The 16,925-nt window shown below is 32.7% G+C and overlaps 1 protein-coding gene across 1 annotated transcript in view; it reads right to left on the minus strand.

Moving 5' to 3' along the window:
* LOC118189076 (uncharacterized) overlaps positions 1-16,925 on the minus strand; it is a 408,861-nt gene that overhangs the window by 133,719 nt on the left and 258,217 nt on the right. Inside the window, exon 5 of the mRNA XM_085817435.1 lies at positions 9,133-9,267. Coding sequence (XP_085673561.1) covers positions 9,133-9,267 — 135 coding nt within the window. The remainder of the gene's footprint in view (positions 1-9,132; positions 9,268-16,925) is intronic.

Raw genomic sequence — 16,925 nt, forward strand, 5'->3', positions numbered from 1 at the left:
TAATTGTCCTTCAGAATGTTTTCGGGAACGATAAACATATCCGAGGCTTTATATATGAAATCCGTGGCTTAGAGTCAAATAAAAAAGTAACAATTAATAATTGTTTCAGCAAATAAGGCCTTCATAATTTAAAATCAAACGAAAGCGTGTAGAGCGAACATAAAAATAATCAACACATGAAAGAACTGAATCTCTAGGGAGTAGATATTACTTTCGAAGAATAAATTGTGATGCCATTCTAATTAGATCAAAATTATGCATAGCCGAAGATCAGATTGGAAATAAATATCCGGATAAAAAAGTAACCTGTTGGTGGGAAAAGAAGTAGAAAGAGAAGAACTTATCCCAGTCCTTTTGAAGATCAAAGGTTTTCCGCTGACATGTTCAGAAAATCCTTTCTTCTTAACAATATTGGAGAGAAATCATTTTGAAACCTTTATTCAATTCATTGTGAAGCCCAAAAATGAGTCAGAAAGTACTTGAAAATATTTCATTGAAATAATTAAAATCTATGTCTATATTAAATTTTTCATGGGAAAAAAATGTTATTTTTTTTTGCAACATGGGAAGTAGAAATTTTACGTTAAATGTTACACAATTTCACATTTTAAAAATAAAATATTTTATAATTTTAAAACAAAGAAAATACAATAAAATATTAAAGGAAGAATGATGCAATTGAATTTGAATAACAGTAATGTTTTAAAATTGCACAAACGTTTTAAAAATATTTAAGTGGTCGTGTTCGTCAGCATCATTCATGATAACTATTATAAAATTAGTTTCTGGCGAAGAACGGGTCCGAAATGACTTCATGCAGGCGTGAGATTTATGTAGTAGCTATTAAGGAATCCGACGTGGAGAACTGAGTCTGTGGCAAAATTACAGATCATAAACACAATTTTCCCAAATATACTGATGAGAAATGTCTTTCTGAAAAACGTTAGAAATCGGATTACTCACAGGAACAATTAATCTTTTCGAATATCGAATAAAGATATGTTTACTACAATTCTACACCTAGAGAAACTTTTCAAGATAGAGCTATTGCGTGAACGATCGAACGTGATGCGAAATATCAAATGTCTGTAGAATAATTCATGAGCTTAAGCTGTAAGATAACGTCTAAATTCTGATAGATGAACCGATAAAGCATTCTTTTGGCGTCTGGGTAATAATCTGTGCAACGAAAACGGTATTTTAGAGCTTTATCGTGAAGTAAGTTTAACTTATGAAACGGAGGTTTTTCAATACAATATAATTTATTTATATTTTATTGTGTTGCGTTTAAATATGCTATGAAGAAAACGGCACAATTTTTTCACTCCGTTTTTTTTTTTTTTTTAAGAAAAGCAATTGAAAGGACGGAAATTTAATCGTAAATTAACATTAGGACTTCCTTTTTAGCAGCAAAACATGCAAATGTCTGGTTTAGCGATCACGAAAATCCTTGATATTACTGGAGCGTATACAAAAATTACTCATCGCCTTTGGAGACTTATAACAAACGCAAATATACATTTATTATCCTTCTTTAATTGAGCTTTCCTGCTCAGAAAAGTACTGAAATTACTAACGAAAGCACATCTGGTATAAACAAAATATTTCTGACTGTCTAATAAGGCTGCGTTTAGAAGGCGATGTATATGTCACATAGTCACAAGGAATAAAATGCGGGAATTCCGTTCACACCTAAGCCGCACCCACTTAGAGAAGCTAAATTTGCGCATGCGTGGATGTGTCTATAGCTTTGGTATTCTGTTTTCCCATTCAGGTCTCGCGCGTGCGCTCTTACTGGTCGACGCTTATCCCAAGTCGGCATAAAATTGAAATCTTCCAACTTTATGCCAAGAGCCCTAAACCAGATTTTGCGACATAGCAGAGACTGGTTGCCTGGCAACACAGCTCAGCTTATACCACTTATGCATTTTACACCGTCGTCTGAACGCAGCTTAACAGAACATAATAATTTTAGAAGCATCTACAGAACATCATTGTAATAACGAAATGGAAAAGAATGAATTCTTATTGTGATGAAACACTTATATCGTTGATGAAAGTCTTATATCGTTTTACTTTCATTTGAATTATTTCGTTTTGCGAGCTTTAATGCCTCCTTCAGGATTGTCTTCGTTGCACGCAGACAAGTTCTCAATAAAGGAAAAAGGTGTCGAACAGTCACAGCTTATCGTAAAAATTAAATACTCATTTAGAATGTCCCATGATAGATAAACTGTAAAGCTTTAGGATCGAAATACAGATATAATTTTGCGCGTAAGTATGTACTCAGATTTACAGTTTGAAAATTTATATTTGCACAGACTCTGCGTCTTATTAATCACCTTTACCTTTTTAGAAGATGTGCTGTTGACTCTTTATTCGTAATTGCTAGAACGAAGAACCAATAATATATATCGCAAATGAGGTCAAGATAAATGATGAAATCTCAGACGAGATAAAGATATCTCAGATGAGACTAGCTATCAAGAAATGTCATATTAGATTCTCTGTCAAAAATCTGAATTTCAGGTGAGATGATGAGTTTAAGTAAAATTAAGTAATTAAATAATTTAGTTAATTTAAACTAACTGGTTATTAATCCATAATATAATAAGATACCGGGCTTTGCCAGCAATATAAAAGAATAGTTTATACTATTGCTTTAAAGTGAGGAAGTATAGAACAGCATATTCTAAATTCCTTAAATTTTTGGCCCACTCTCGTAATACGCTTACTTTGCTTATTTAGTCATCTTCATTAGAATATTTATATCTTCTAATCATTATACTATGGTAGGGGCATTGGGAAAGTTCCTTTATATTATGCTGCGCAATTTAAGGAAAATAAGCAAACATAGGAAACTTTTGCAACCTAAAATTTACTAAAAATAATGCAGAAATACACTTATGCTTTTACATAAGGCATTCCAGATGCATAACTAATTTATAAAAAATCTATACTAAATTTTTAATACCTTTTTAGCTTGTAAATTACGTAATTCAGTGATTTTATACACACATATACACGAGCTGAAATGCTTAAATGTATCTTACCGAGTCAGTTTTAGATGCCTTAGTCAAAATTACATATTGCAAATAAAAAGTGAATGCAAATATGCTTTTTATAAAGACAGCTGCTCTCTCTTGAAGCCAAATTAAACTTTCTGATATTATATATCTCATCTGGTAGGAATTCATGAAAACCTTTTCAATAAATGATGTCACACTTCGCATATTAGCTTCTGTTAAATTAAAATGGCTTTGTTTTATCTAAAACTAGCGGAAGTACCCGATGCCAGTTAAGTTAGATTAAGAGTAATCCATCTAACAACAGAGAGAACGATACCGCTATAATCCATCTGTAATTACCATGCAAAAAATGCAATTCATAGTCATACATTTTTCAGTCTGATGCGATATGGGGTAAGGATCTTAAGTTTTACTAACGTTTATTTTATTTTAAATCTTTACTATCACTTCTTATTTTCTACTTCCGGCCAGAATTATAAGCGTTAAGGTTTTTATGCAAAGTTTGTCTGGCGAACGCCAAGTACTTAAGTTGTGGCTTTTTGCCAAGCAAGAGAGAGAGGAAGCAGTGAGTCAACGCAGGCCGCTTACCTTAGAAGTTACGCAGTTGCTGTTTGCCTTCCAGGCCAGAGGTTTTAATCCTCTTGATAAATTAAACGTATTGTAGTGTTCACAGTCTCTGTGCTACCTACGCTTCCTGTTATTATAAGGCCAATCTTCCACGTGTATTATTCTAAAGTTAAATTAGAGTTTAGTTTTATTTTTATACTTTTACGTTAGACCCCAAGTGGCGGGTCAGTGTATTTCGAAGTACGGAAGTTATTGTATATAGAGAAAAATAAAGGGTTTTGTATACCCTTCGTCTGTATCCTGTCTACTTACCACAATTAGTGAACATAGCTTTAGTAAGCTCTCTGTTCCGAGTCAGGTCCTTGTATGTTCCCGAAGAAGGTTAGAAGGAACATTGACCCTGATAATGGAACCCACATAAAAATTTCGTTACAAAAATAAGCTAATTCTTTATCATTATATCAGCAACAATGGCACGGAGATTTTAATGATTTTCGTCTTTCTAATCAAATGGTCGTAAAAGCTCAAGTTTCATCCAATATTTCACTTATATTCAATTTTAATTGATTAATGCGGCCAAAATTTATCATAATTCATCAGAAATCAATAACGCGAACAAACACACACAAAAACAGACATTCGTCTTTATAAGCACAGATTTTGTAAAACTTGCAAATTTTTTATTAACGTACTCTAGGATTTGAAAGCGAGCAGTAGCAACACTTTTCGAAATAAAACATTTTTATCTCCAACGCGCGAGAAATTGCCACTCGGAAAAATGAGTGCGAAAATTAGCGCTGTCAGAGCTTTTATTAATATTTCGGCTGATTTAAGTCGTACGAAGATGAGAATAGTCTAATTTTTGGAACTCTAGTTTGCAAAACTGTTGCCATTCAGAAAAATGAGGGCAAAAATTATCTTTTTTAATTATATCTCTGATTTTAACTACTTTTTTTTGGAAACGAATGGAGGGCGACCTTTTCCAGGACTCAGAAAAGAATTGTAGAAACTTTGGTGACGATAGCTAAAGTAGTGACCGAATTATTACCGAACAAATAAATAGACTTTTTTCTTTATATAGAGAGATTGCTTAGAATCTATGTTTGGCTAAAATTGCTTTAATATATCTTTTGTTGTTGCTTTTACCTATGACTATTACCTATTTGTTTTACCTAAAATAGCTTAATTGAACTAATATAATGAGGATTATAAGATTTTAAATTAAGTTAAAATATTTTACATGTTTTCTACCTCTCTCTGTATATATATATATATATATATATATATAGGAAGAGAGAGAGTTGTTTATTGTTTGCTTTTTTCGTGTTAGATAGCGTCTCATCTGTGAATTAATTATAACTCATTTTTTTCTTTTTTATTCACATTATTAGCTTTCAGTTAAATATTTTTCAGTTTGGTTATCTAAATATTTTTATATGTATACCTTATATAACAGAATAGGAAAGTCTTTTTTGAAAAGCCAATGGAATTGATCTAATCAGAAATTATACCATAGATTTGGTTTGGTTTATTAAGATTACGGCAAAGCACACTTGGGCTATCTGCCTAAAGGGAGGGATGCCTTCGTGGAGGACATTCTAAAATTATAACATAGAAAAAGTTAAGAGAAATTCTACCTTCCTGACGTTCACTTTTATTTACTACATAAAGTAGCAAGTGACTGTTCGATTCTTATCGCGATCAAAGTTGATTTTTCACGTTTCCCGCACCAAAAACATATCATTCTCTGCAACTGGTTTTATACTTTAGTAGTATTTAGTAGTATTTAGAAGTACTTTAGTAGTATTTAGAAGTACTTTATTTAGGCCAAAATACTACTAAAGTACTTCATCACCACCCGAACTTTGGCGAGAGGGTAAGTGGGTCTCGCACCTCTCCCTAATGCATTTTAAATAAGCTTAACAATAAGAATGTAATGTATAATGGCATCTCTCTCGTGCGCGCCTTTATCTTGTAATTGTTAACACATACAGCAAGCCGCTGAAAGATGTCATATCGTTTTCCGATAGGAGCGCAGTGAATTTTCACTATTATTCTGCATATTATTAATAGTGTTTTATAGGGATCTGTTTAGTTGTAGTAACAGTTATTTTAACTTTTCAACCTTTTCATAATTCTCTTACTTCCCCTCGAATTTTCTCGCCAAGATGCAAATAAAGTAGGTGAACGAGAGTACGGTTGAAACGAAAAATTTAGGAACGGTTAAAACGAAAATATTAGGAAGAGCCTGATTTGGCTAGTGAAGCGCACATTTGCAATTTCCTCCTCCAGTTGGTTACTAGTTAGCTTATCGCCGGTGTATATTTTTGAATCAGCCTGTTATTTTTAAACTTGAATTGTGTAGTCTAGCAATTCTCTTATCTTTAAATTAATTATTAATTAAGTTCTCACCGGAAGTAGTCGGTGCTATTGTAGGCACATAAAACCATGCCTTTCTGTTAAAGAGTTGTGATTAATAAAAGAGTCTGCTACATCTTTCTCGGTGTGTTCATCTTCACGCCTGTGCGAGAATTCGCAGAGGTTTGACATTTAAGTAGATCTAGTCACATTGTATGATAGCCAAGAAGATTAGCTCTTATATTTTCAGTTTCTTCACAGCTGGTAGTAGTAAAACCGTAAAAATCTCATCCTGAGTTAGCATTTTTTCATTTGAAAACTCTACGTAAAGAATAAATTAGAAACATATTTAAAATATGTTTTGCTTTCAACAAAACGTTCCACATTGCGATGTCAACTTAGTCCCTTGGGAAAAAACAGGTCTGTTTGCATCTTAGTAAGCAACAAAAAATAGTGGGAATTTTTTTCCTCGATTCGGCGGTGCATTCTTTCACGAGCATTAGATACAAAATCTTCTTTGAGAGAAAAATAGTTAAAAAAATAGTTTTCCCTTGTGAAAAGAAGAGACAGACAGATATAAATATTTATTTACAGAAACTCCTTAATATTCTTTCAGAATACATGAATACCTAAACATGAAAATTTAACTTTATGTTTTTTTAAGCTACTTTCACAAATAATGTAAGAATAGCTAAAGTGAAAGATATTTGTGGATTAAGAGTACCGTTTGTATGAAATGAGATTAACTTCATTCAGTAAAGACAATTTAGAGAGCCAAATTAAACTTCTGCAAGTAAACACTGGATTTTATCAAACACTTAAATAGATAAAAACATTATCCTTTCTCGACTTTAAAAAACCTATTGTAACTCTGAATCTTCTAAGATTCAAATTTTTCAGCGTGTTCTGAAATTTCCAGCATCCAACATTTTTAATAAAAGCGTTATTAGCTGATAAATCTGAGTACTGTACATTATGAAATTTTATATAAAATTTTCTTCAGTTATGCATATCAAATTTTCTTCGTGTTTTTGTTGAAACAGAGGCAGAGTTATGTTAAAATTTCAAACGAATGTTTCAAGCTATTTAACAAATTATTGAAAGGAATTTGAACAGCCAGAAAGAAACGAGTAAGAATCATCTAATTTACCAGCACCGATTTATATTCTAAACTAAATGTTTATTATTCTGTAGTTATTATTCATTTATATATATATATGTGTGTGAGTGTGTGTAAAATTTTAAAGCTTGCATAGTGTTAATTTTGCTAAGGAAATGAAGATGATCAATTAAGATATTTAATCGTATGTAAGGATTTATTGCTGTAAATTTAAAGCTATGATCTTATAACTTCTAGCATGATTGAATTAGATATGAATACATATATATAAAAACGCAATTTGATACGTTCCATTATATTAATTTGCCATTTAAGCTCGTGTCATTTCAAAATTAGCAACTAAAATTTCAAAACTTCATAATACACATTATATATGCTCATCAAGTTAATCAACAATATCTCAGGAATAAATTAAGGCAACTAAGTTTTTTTACAGTTCACTTTGTACATATTATGTTTTTCAAATGCAGACAATAAAATGACACCTTAATTATTATTTCATATTATTCGTGTTATAGACAGCGAATTCTGGTGTTTTACATGTATGTGGGCAGTTAGATTTCAGGAAAAAAAAAAAAAAAAAAAAAAAAAAAAACCACGCAGTGAACGGTCAGGAATGTTCCTTCCAGCCAAACATTTTAATGTTACAAGGTCAAACGTGGACATTACATTGTGATTGGTTGAGCACGAATGTAAAAGAAAAGGCACCAGATATAAAAGTAATTATAAAACCTAGCTGGGTGGTTAGCGCGGTAGATTGGAAGGGAACAGGTGGGTTCGGAATTCCCTTGTTCCAATTCAAAGCTTCTCCAATTCAAAGTATTTTTTAGCCTACGAAGTAAAGTATACGAGGTCTTCCCAAACGGGAACTATTTGAAGTTTCTGTAATGATGAGATAAAATTCTTGTTGACACAGGCATAAAGAAAAGTGTATTGAAGATGTTCCTGTGGGGTGTTTTAGAATGTAAATAGTTTTTGCTGTATTTTAGCCCAGAAATAAAGATTTTATACCTTTAGTTTCACGGTCCTGAGTTTCGTGATATTTTGTGGTATTAAAGTGTATAAAGGCAACTTTCTTAACTCTAATACTTAAGTTAAACCTTTCTTTAATAAAACAGTTTTAATTTCAGTTTGTCTCATATTTAATTTGCTTCTCTTAAATTTATAAAGGTTTATGGATTACAAAATGCAGAACAGGTGTGAATTTTTTTGTTAATCTTCACTCATTTTAATAACTATTTAGAGAAAATCATATTTGCAATTAATATTTCTGTCTTATTAATTAACTAATTAAAGATCTAAATATTTTTAGACCTTGAAAGCATATTCACTGGAAACCAAGTTATCTGAGAAATAAATTATCTGCGAAATGTTATTCAGACTAGTAGTTTAAATATGGAAGAAAATCCCTGATGAAATGAAACGGTAGGAATATTTTTTTTTAAATTGTAGTGACAGAACTTCCTCAAAGTATACCTTCACATATTTCACTTATATACATTTAAATTATTCTACCTAAAAAAGTAATTAAATATTATAACTGCCGCATCTTGATTAAAACTGAGTAACTACTCGTATATATCCTACCATATAAAATATTGAGAAATGGATGACAAAATATATCTTAATAATTTTTAATATTAATCTGCGTTAATATCATTAGGAATTGCAGAAGGGTATTTTAAGAAAATAAAACACCGCCTAATTATTGAGCTTATCGTTGTTTTGAAATAAGACTTAAATAATCATGATTTCTATACTTTAGCATTTTCTTGTAAAAATATTTCTAATCAAAATACTGGTAATTCTACATGTTATGTGTACGTAAATTTAATCATTGCATTAAATAGCAAAAATATTAATTTTTACATTGCATTATCAAGATGAAGCATATAATGCATAAACTAGGGTTATTAAGGAAAGATAATTAGTTATGTAATTTGTAGATTAAAAAAAATTACTTTTATACAGATTTATTTGAGAAATTCTTGGAATTATTAAAAAATTATTAAAATGTTTTTAATGCATTCAGTTTAAAATTTCAAAATATGTACTTACCTATAGTCGATCCATACATGTGATACCAAAAAACAAAGCAGCCTCCACTTAAATAATAAGGATACACTGGGGAGAATAACCTAGATGTATCATTAACTTTTCTTGGTGAAGAAGCCTCTCCATAAAGGTAAAACCCTGTAAAATAATTTATTGAATACACTATTTTACTTAAAGCACAAGGAGACAATTTTCAGTCATTTACTTATTGTTGTTGTATCTTTCTCTTTCACCTAGCATATAGGATGTCAGTAAAATATTGAAAAATCTAACAAGTCAAATACTTGAATAATATGATGCAAGAAGCGAAAACTTTTTCGTTTTAATTCATTTTCTTAAAATGCTTTCACGACTCTTAAAGAGGTGATCTGTTTACTTCGAAATATCTGTGATCTGTTTACTTCAGGTTTCCCAACATTTTTTAGTCCAAAGGGGCTTTGTTCCTGAAGGACTATTGTTTTCGTTTTGCGATTTTGCGTTGAATCACTATAAATGTCCGTTTTACTTTTCAAACTGTTGCCACCAACTGTTAGAGTTCCGCATTATATTTGAAGAAATTAAATAATGAAAAATCTGCATAAATGCATGCATATTTCTCGCATTCTGATAAAACAACGGTACATAGAGCCATCGAATTTTGAATGACGTAAGCCTCCTACGAATATGGGAATGTGGAAGACCAAATTTGAAATTTGGAATTTGTTTTATTATCGATTTTATATTTTGTAACACTTTCACGAATTTTTGATTAACAAACTATACGGTTTAAAAGCGAGCAATGGCTACACTGTACGGGAAAAAAATATCTCCAGCGCGCGAGACTGTGTATCAGAAATTCTCATTAAAGATAGGCTCATTTTAAAATTATTTTTCGATATTGCTATTGAACTGAATTTTATGGTTTAAGTACAAAGAACATGATATTTAATAAATAAAGGTAACACACAAAGTTAAAAAAACGCCCCTTTGGACGTAATTCAAAATCTGAAATCTTTCAGATATTTTTCCTTTCTCTTTTTGTATTATTTTATTCAATTTCATAAGCAATAGATATAGAAACTAATCCTAATTAATTTGTTCTCGAATAATTACTGTAATTTACGATGTTAAGGTGGGAAACATTTTACTTTTAAATCGTTAAAGCATAGTGTATTTTTAACAAACTGCCGTCTAACCGGGATAGCGTTAGTGATTCTGACTGCCGTACTGAAGGGACCTGTTTCAGGTTCTAGAGAAAGCATGGATGTTTGTAAATGTATAGTGTCTGTGCGGCATGGGGGCACTCTAAAGAGGCAGTGAGCGGAAAGTTCTCTCAAGAGGTTGTCTGTACACTTGGAATTTATTTTATTATCGATTTGATATTTTGTAATGATACCTCTGGGGTGCTGTCCATCACAATTGGGGGCCGAAACTGAGCAAAATCGTACTGTCACCGATATGGTGCTCAAGGATCTTGCCATGCACATTTGACTCCTTGCCAGGATAAAAGTTGCGGTCTTGTGCTGACCATTGTGAGACACGTAAGACTGGCAACAATAAAAACAACAGCAATTGGAATTTGTGCCTCAAGTAGACTGCATAAAAACACATTTTGCATACACAAAACTCTATCGTCTAAACTCTTGGAACTGTTTTTCATAAAATTCTGTGCCTTATCTTAAGAAATGTTCAATCTTGAAAACTGCATTTTCAGGAAAAAAAAAAAGTATTCAGTTCTTTTTCTAAAATCCTTGAAATGTTTTCTTGGAGGCATCCAGACTGTCCTATTTTTCATGGCTTTGACTGACATACTACAAATGAGATGAGATTAGGATTGGGCTTGCAAACTGGCAGAGTTTAGAAAAGTTTCGTATGATTTTTTCCCTCTTTGTTTAGATTGTGAAGCTTTTTCGAAAATACAGACTCAACTGCACTTCTAGATTTGCAGTGCTTTGCCATCTATATAGATTATTTTCCCTATTAAAGATCGAAAACATTTAAAAACTTATATTTAAGAGAAAAACAACATTAAGTGATTAAGTAGAAGTGCTTAAAACTTGTATGAAAAATCAATTTTAATAAAGACTGATATAAAATATACTTTGAGTTTTTTAAATATTGCACAGTATATCAATAAAATTTCAGTGCCTAAATCAGAACACATTGAGATCTGAAGGAAAAAATTTTGTCATTGTTTAGTTTTCTGTATACTTTTTCTAATGGCAAGTATCTCTTATAACACTCACACAGCTTTTAGACGCGTTACAAGGATGTTATGTTTGAAGTATTTTTTCATACCTTCGTTATATTCCCTAATTTATTTAGTTAAACGGTATTTTTCAAGTTGCGGAAGATAGCTCGCATATCCCAGTATGGCGGGTAAAGCGTTGTTTAAAAACACGCTTTGCTTCGCAGCAGATTGATAGAAGATGAGTAGTTTATTGATTATCGAAGAAAACTTTATTAGTCCTCAACATTCAGCGTTAGTGACTCTGACTGCCGTACCGAAGGGCCCAGGTTCAGATCCCGGAAAAGGCATGGATGTTTGTAAATCTATAGGGTCTGTGTCTGTATGTGTCTGCATATGTCTGTGTCTGTATTTATAGCGTATGTACGTGCGGCATGAAAGCATTCTAAACAGATGGCAAGCCGAAAGTCCTCTTGAGAGGTTGTGGCAGGAGAAGAGCTTGGGATAATCTCGAACCCTTCGCCTTGCCTTGGGGTGCTGTCTCTCAAAAAGGGGGGAGGGGCTGAAATGAGCTGATGTCGGACTGTGACCTATGTGGTATTCAAGGCTCTTGCCAGGCGCATTTGAGGTCTTGATGAATATCAACGATAATATGTAATGAATATGATGTCCGAGATAATATTTAAGAATGAATGTCCAAAATAATATGTAAGAATTGCACGAAATAAAATAAAAAATGAATTAAAGTAATTTTCAACGGAACATAAGTTAAAATGTTTTGATTGTCACAGGCATTAGTTTGCATTCATTTTGTGAGTCTGTGGATAAAAAACATGTACGTTGTGCATTCTTCTGCTTAATGGTGAGACGTTTAATTTAATGCCAAATAAAAAAAAGAAAGAAATTGAAAACATTCCTAAGATGGAAAAATATCATCAATTGTATTGTCTACAAAATACAAAAAATCAGGAACGATTCAACTTTCGGAAACGATATAAAATTAGTCAATGCAACTAAAATCGTATCAACAATTACATTAAAATAATGTAGAACGCAATATGCAAAAGATATTTTTCTTCCTCTAACTTAATATTTAATTTAGTGAGAAAATCTGAAAATCGATTTAAACCAATTTTATTCTGCTTCAGTTGTCAAACTGCTTAATCTGACTTTTCATTGTCTCCAAAACGGCGCAATATCTCTTTCATTGACTCTTTCATGAAATTCTTCAAAAAGCGCAATCTTTAAAAAAGCTTAGAGAGACCTGGTTCTCCGCACATATTTCCACCACACCATTTAAAGATTAATTATTTTTTCTACTTGTAACAGAGGAAACTGTCATGAATGACTGATTTTTGTTGATGATAATTATAAATAGAACTTTAAATAAGTTTTTTACAAATCTAAGCAACTAATTTAAGCTAATAAACTTAATGCAAGCTGAATCGAAGACTTTAGATTTAGTCGGTACATGACAATAAATTCAGTTTGTAAGATATTTCCTTCCTTCTAACCCTATGCCTTCGTAGTGTAATTGGAAAGTACTTCCGACTAGTAATTTGGAAGGTCCAGACTGCCGAATTCTGGAGAGGGCACTGCACATTTTTAACGTCTCCTGTTCTGAAATAAAATGCCGAATGAGCTCTACAAGCTCGTTACTCCTTGCGTAATCCATGAAATTCTTTATTAAAACAAACTTACGTTAAAAAAAATGCAAGCATGTTCTCCGAAGAAAAATGTACTGAAGCTTTTATGCAACAATGCTTCAGTTGTTACCGAATATGCTTTGAAAACCACTAAAGCATATAAATAGTGAATAACCGTATGAATGCAGTTTTGAAGTTTTAAATCTTAGGTTATGTTAATTGATTAAGGCAGAACAACTCCAAGGTTATCTGCCTGTGGGGAGGGATGACATCGTGGAGGAGTTTTTGAAGAGAACATCTGCGTTACACATGGAGAAAATCACGAAAACCGATAATGCAGCCAGCTCGTTTGCCGGAATTCGATTCTAGGTCGAACTACCAGTGTTCAGAGACGTTATCCTTAGGTTTCTAGTGGGCCCTGAAGTTTTATATAATATATTTTGTCTTATAATGCTTGTAAACTGCACACATGTAGAATAAGACATCATATGCTTATAGATGCAGTCATATTTTTGTTGTGTACCACAAGCATAATCCTCTAAGCCAGCTGATTGAAAATATTTTGGATGCAAGATTTAATTATCATTCTTAAATTCATAAATTTATGCATGTCTGTGTGCCTCGTAGCAGCTGAAATTTTAACAGAGCAGTTTTTACATATTTTCTATATTGTACATATTCTTAAAACTGTACACCAATATTGATATGTTTCTAAAGAATTTATTTCAGAATTATTTATGTCATCACTAACGAAGTATCTGGTAGCCAAGAAATTTCTTGCGGTTTTTATCACTCATCAAAAAAGATTCAAGAAAATCTTAAATACCCATTTCATTCTTCGAAATAATAATCATTGGCTTCAGTTACATGCTCCCAACGATACGTAGGCTTATAAATGCTCTTTTTGAAAAACAATCCTTTTTTTCTATAGTCCAAGAACTGTGATGCAGCTTTTGTGATATCGTTGTAACTGCTGTTCCTGCACGTGGTTATCCATGGTCAAAAGTAGGTAACAGTCAGATGGGGCGATGTCCGGGGAATAGGAGCTGAGACAGAACTTCCCAACCCAGTATTTTGGCCATCTTTTTGGTCGCTTTTGCCCGATGAGTTCTGGCATTATCGTGGAGGGGGAAATTCCTCTTCTGTTAACCAGTGCTGGCTTTTTCTGATGCAGTTTCTGATGCTGTTTGCAGTTTTGACGAGGGCATCTTAGCTGTTATATTTTTTTCGCTTCCTAAATATTCAAATATCAAGATTTGGTCCAGAAACGAGGTTTTATTACGGTGCTACAGCAAAGACAAGCAGATGTTCAACCGTTGGAGATGTTTTCTCGTCACACAGGATATAAACAATCCACTTGCTTAGTGCCCAAAGTTATGAAGACATGATCGAATGGTTTCGTCAGATACTTCAAACCTGTATGCAAGCTCCTAGCAAGTTTGATGAGGATCCTGCTTGATATCCTCCTCCAGCTGGATTTTGTTGAGGGAGGATGGATGACCAACACGAGGCTTATCTTCAAGGCTCTCGTTTCCAGAAGAACATCGGCTAAACCAACTTTTGAGAACTCCGTTAACTCATTCATGTCTCTTCAAGCACGCTGCACCTTCTTCACCGCCCCTGCAGCTTTGTTTCCAAATTTGTACTCTTAAAGCAAAATAGGCCTAAAAATCTCCTTTTCCAATGGTATGTTCTTAGATTGCGCTTCCTACATAACAAGTAGCGAAACGTGCGATTCTCTAACAGCTCTCTGTTGAATAAGGTTTGAAAGGAAGTGCAAAAAAATTATGTCATCAAAATCAGAAAAAATTATGTCATCAAAATCAGAAAAAATTATGTAACGCGCCAAATGTAACTGTCTTCAAAAACCCCACGAACTTTCTTGGTTACCTGGTACTTATTGTTAGTCTTATCTGATTCTTTTACTTACCAGAATCGATGTGTTTTATTTGTGAATATTAGATTTGCCGAACATGAGCAATACTCCCATACCATAATTTAACGTACGACGCAGAATTGTAAATTAATATGGCGATTTGGCCACTTAAGCTGAAACTGCGTACAGGCTTGTACTGCATGCAGTCTTGTCACTTCATTAGAAAATAATGTGTTAGCAAACCACAACGAAATAGCCGATTATTTGAAACCGTTCACTAACCCAGAGGTTTGCTATCATGCAATTTATGAACATTGAAGAATGTAAAGCAAAATGCACAAAGGGTAAAAAAGCAGTGCCAGAGACACAACTGCATTATTTCAGAATGTTTACACTTGAAACTCTCAAAAAGCAAGCACTGCTTCAAAATCAATTATTGAGTGAGAGTGAGGTTTTTGGCGCAAAACCAAAGATGATTATGACACGCCAAACACAAGGTGGGATGATCAAAATTATGAAAATAAATTTAATAAATAAAAACAAGTGGACACATGTACCGAATAAAGAGGATGAAGTCATATAAAAACAAGGTAAAAGCACACATTAAAATCCAAGACACAATATTCAAAATAAATTACATTAGATAGTAAAAGCCAGTCTCTTTTAAATAATAAAATAAATTACAATTAGCCAGTCTTCCAATTACACGATCGAGAGGTAAGTCATAGCTATTAAAATATTTCTGACGAAGACCATTAAAACATGGACACTCAAAATATGACGGACAGATAAACAAACATTACAATTTGAACAAACAGGCTCATTCTCAGCTTTCAAAAGGTAGTCATGCGCCACTCTAGTGAGACCAAATCTTAGGTGAGTCAAAAGAACTTCCTCCTTACGATTTCCAGCAAAATTCCAATGCTAAATTGTAGGGTTGATATTTCTCAACTTGTTGTGAAGCTGAACGTCCCAAATTTATTGCCCTTTTTTTCGGATCTTTCCATTGAAGACACAGCAGATGTCTCTAAAAGGAATAAGGTGACTGGACAGTTCAACAGCAGATTTTGATGCGATATCTGCAAGCTTGTTTCCCTTTATTCCCGCATGCCCGGGAACCCAGCAGTAGAAGATTTCATATCCTTGAATCGTTAAGTTTATATGAATCTTGAGAATATCCACTACCACAGGATTCTGAGTGTTGGGAAAAACTTCCAACGCTTTAAGAACACTATACGAGTCTGTATAAAATATGAACTTTTTGTGGCAGAGCTTTGAGATGTACAAAAGACCATAATATATTGCAATTGGTTCAGATGTTAAGACAGAAAAAGCATGGTGCAAACGTTTGCCCTCAATGTGATCTTCAATTACAAATGCCATCCCTACATGATCATTTGACTTGGATCCCTCTGTATATACTGGAAGATAACTGCTATATTTATGTCTGTGCTCAGCAAAGAGTTGTCTGTAAACGATATCGTTAGTGCTTGCCTTCACGTGATGGTCGAAAACATTAAGAAGCTGGATCCGTTCATTTTCCCAAGGTGGGATATCTAAATTCTGCACTGCAAATCAATTATTGAATATTCTTTCTTTCGAAGTTCATGAATTGATACACGTGCATTTAATGCGGTGAGAATTAAAAAATTATATAATATTTTCAATCCCATTTGTACATTATTGATAAATATAAACAATATGTTGGTGTAATTTTTTGATTTCATATACAGCTTGACTACATTTTTTCTCCTTAACTATATTTTTATTTCAGTCTACATTATACATTAGTATGAAATACAAATTTTGTTTCTTATTCCTACGATATGCTGGCTTTTATGGCATAAGAACATGAAGCAATAAAGAACTTCCACAAATTTTGAAAATGTGCATAATTATAGTTAATAGATAAAAATTAAAATTAAATATTTATTCTTATTTGGGCTGTGAGAAGTATTTTCTGAATATGTTTTACAAGAATATTATACCCAATTATATGATGGGCAATCATATAATATGCAAGAAATATGGCATAGTGTTTATAAACATTAGCATGAAGGGAATTTTTAGAAGAACACAACTTTAAATTAAGTTTAAACTACATTTC

Source organism: Stegodyphus dumicola, chromosome 5, assembly GCF_044657685.1.
Source record: "Stegodyphus dumicola isolate Sdum_Otavi_A_Nest chromosome 5, ASM4465768v1".
Classification (NCBI taxonomy): domain Eukaryota; kingdom Metazoa; phylum Arthropoda; class Arachnida; order Araneae; family Eresidae; genus Stegodyphus; species Stegodyphus dumicola.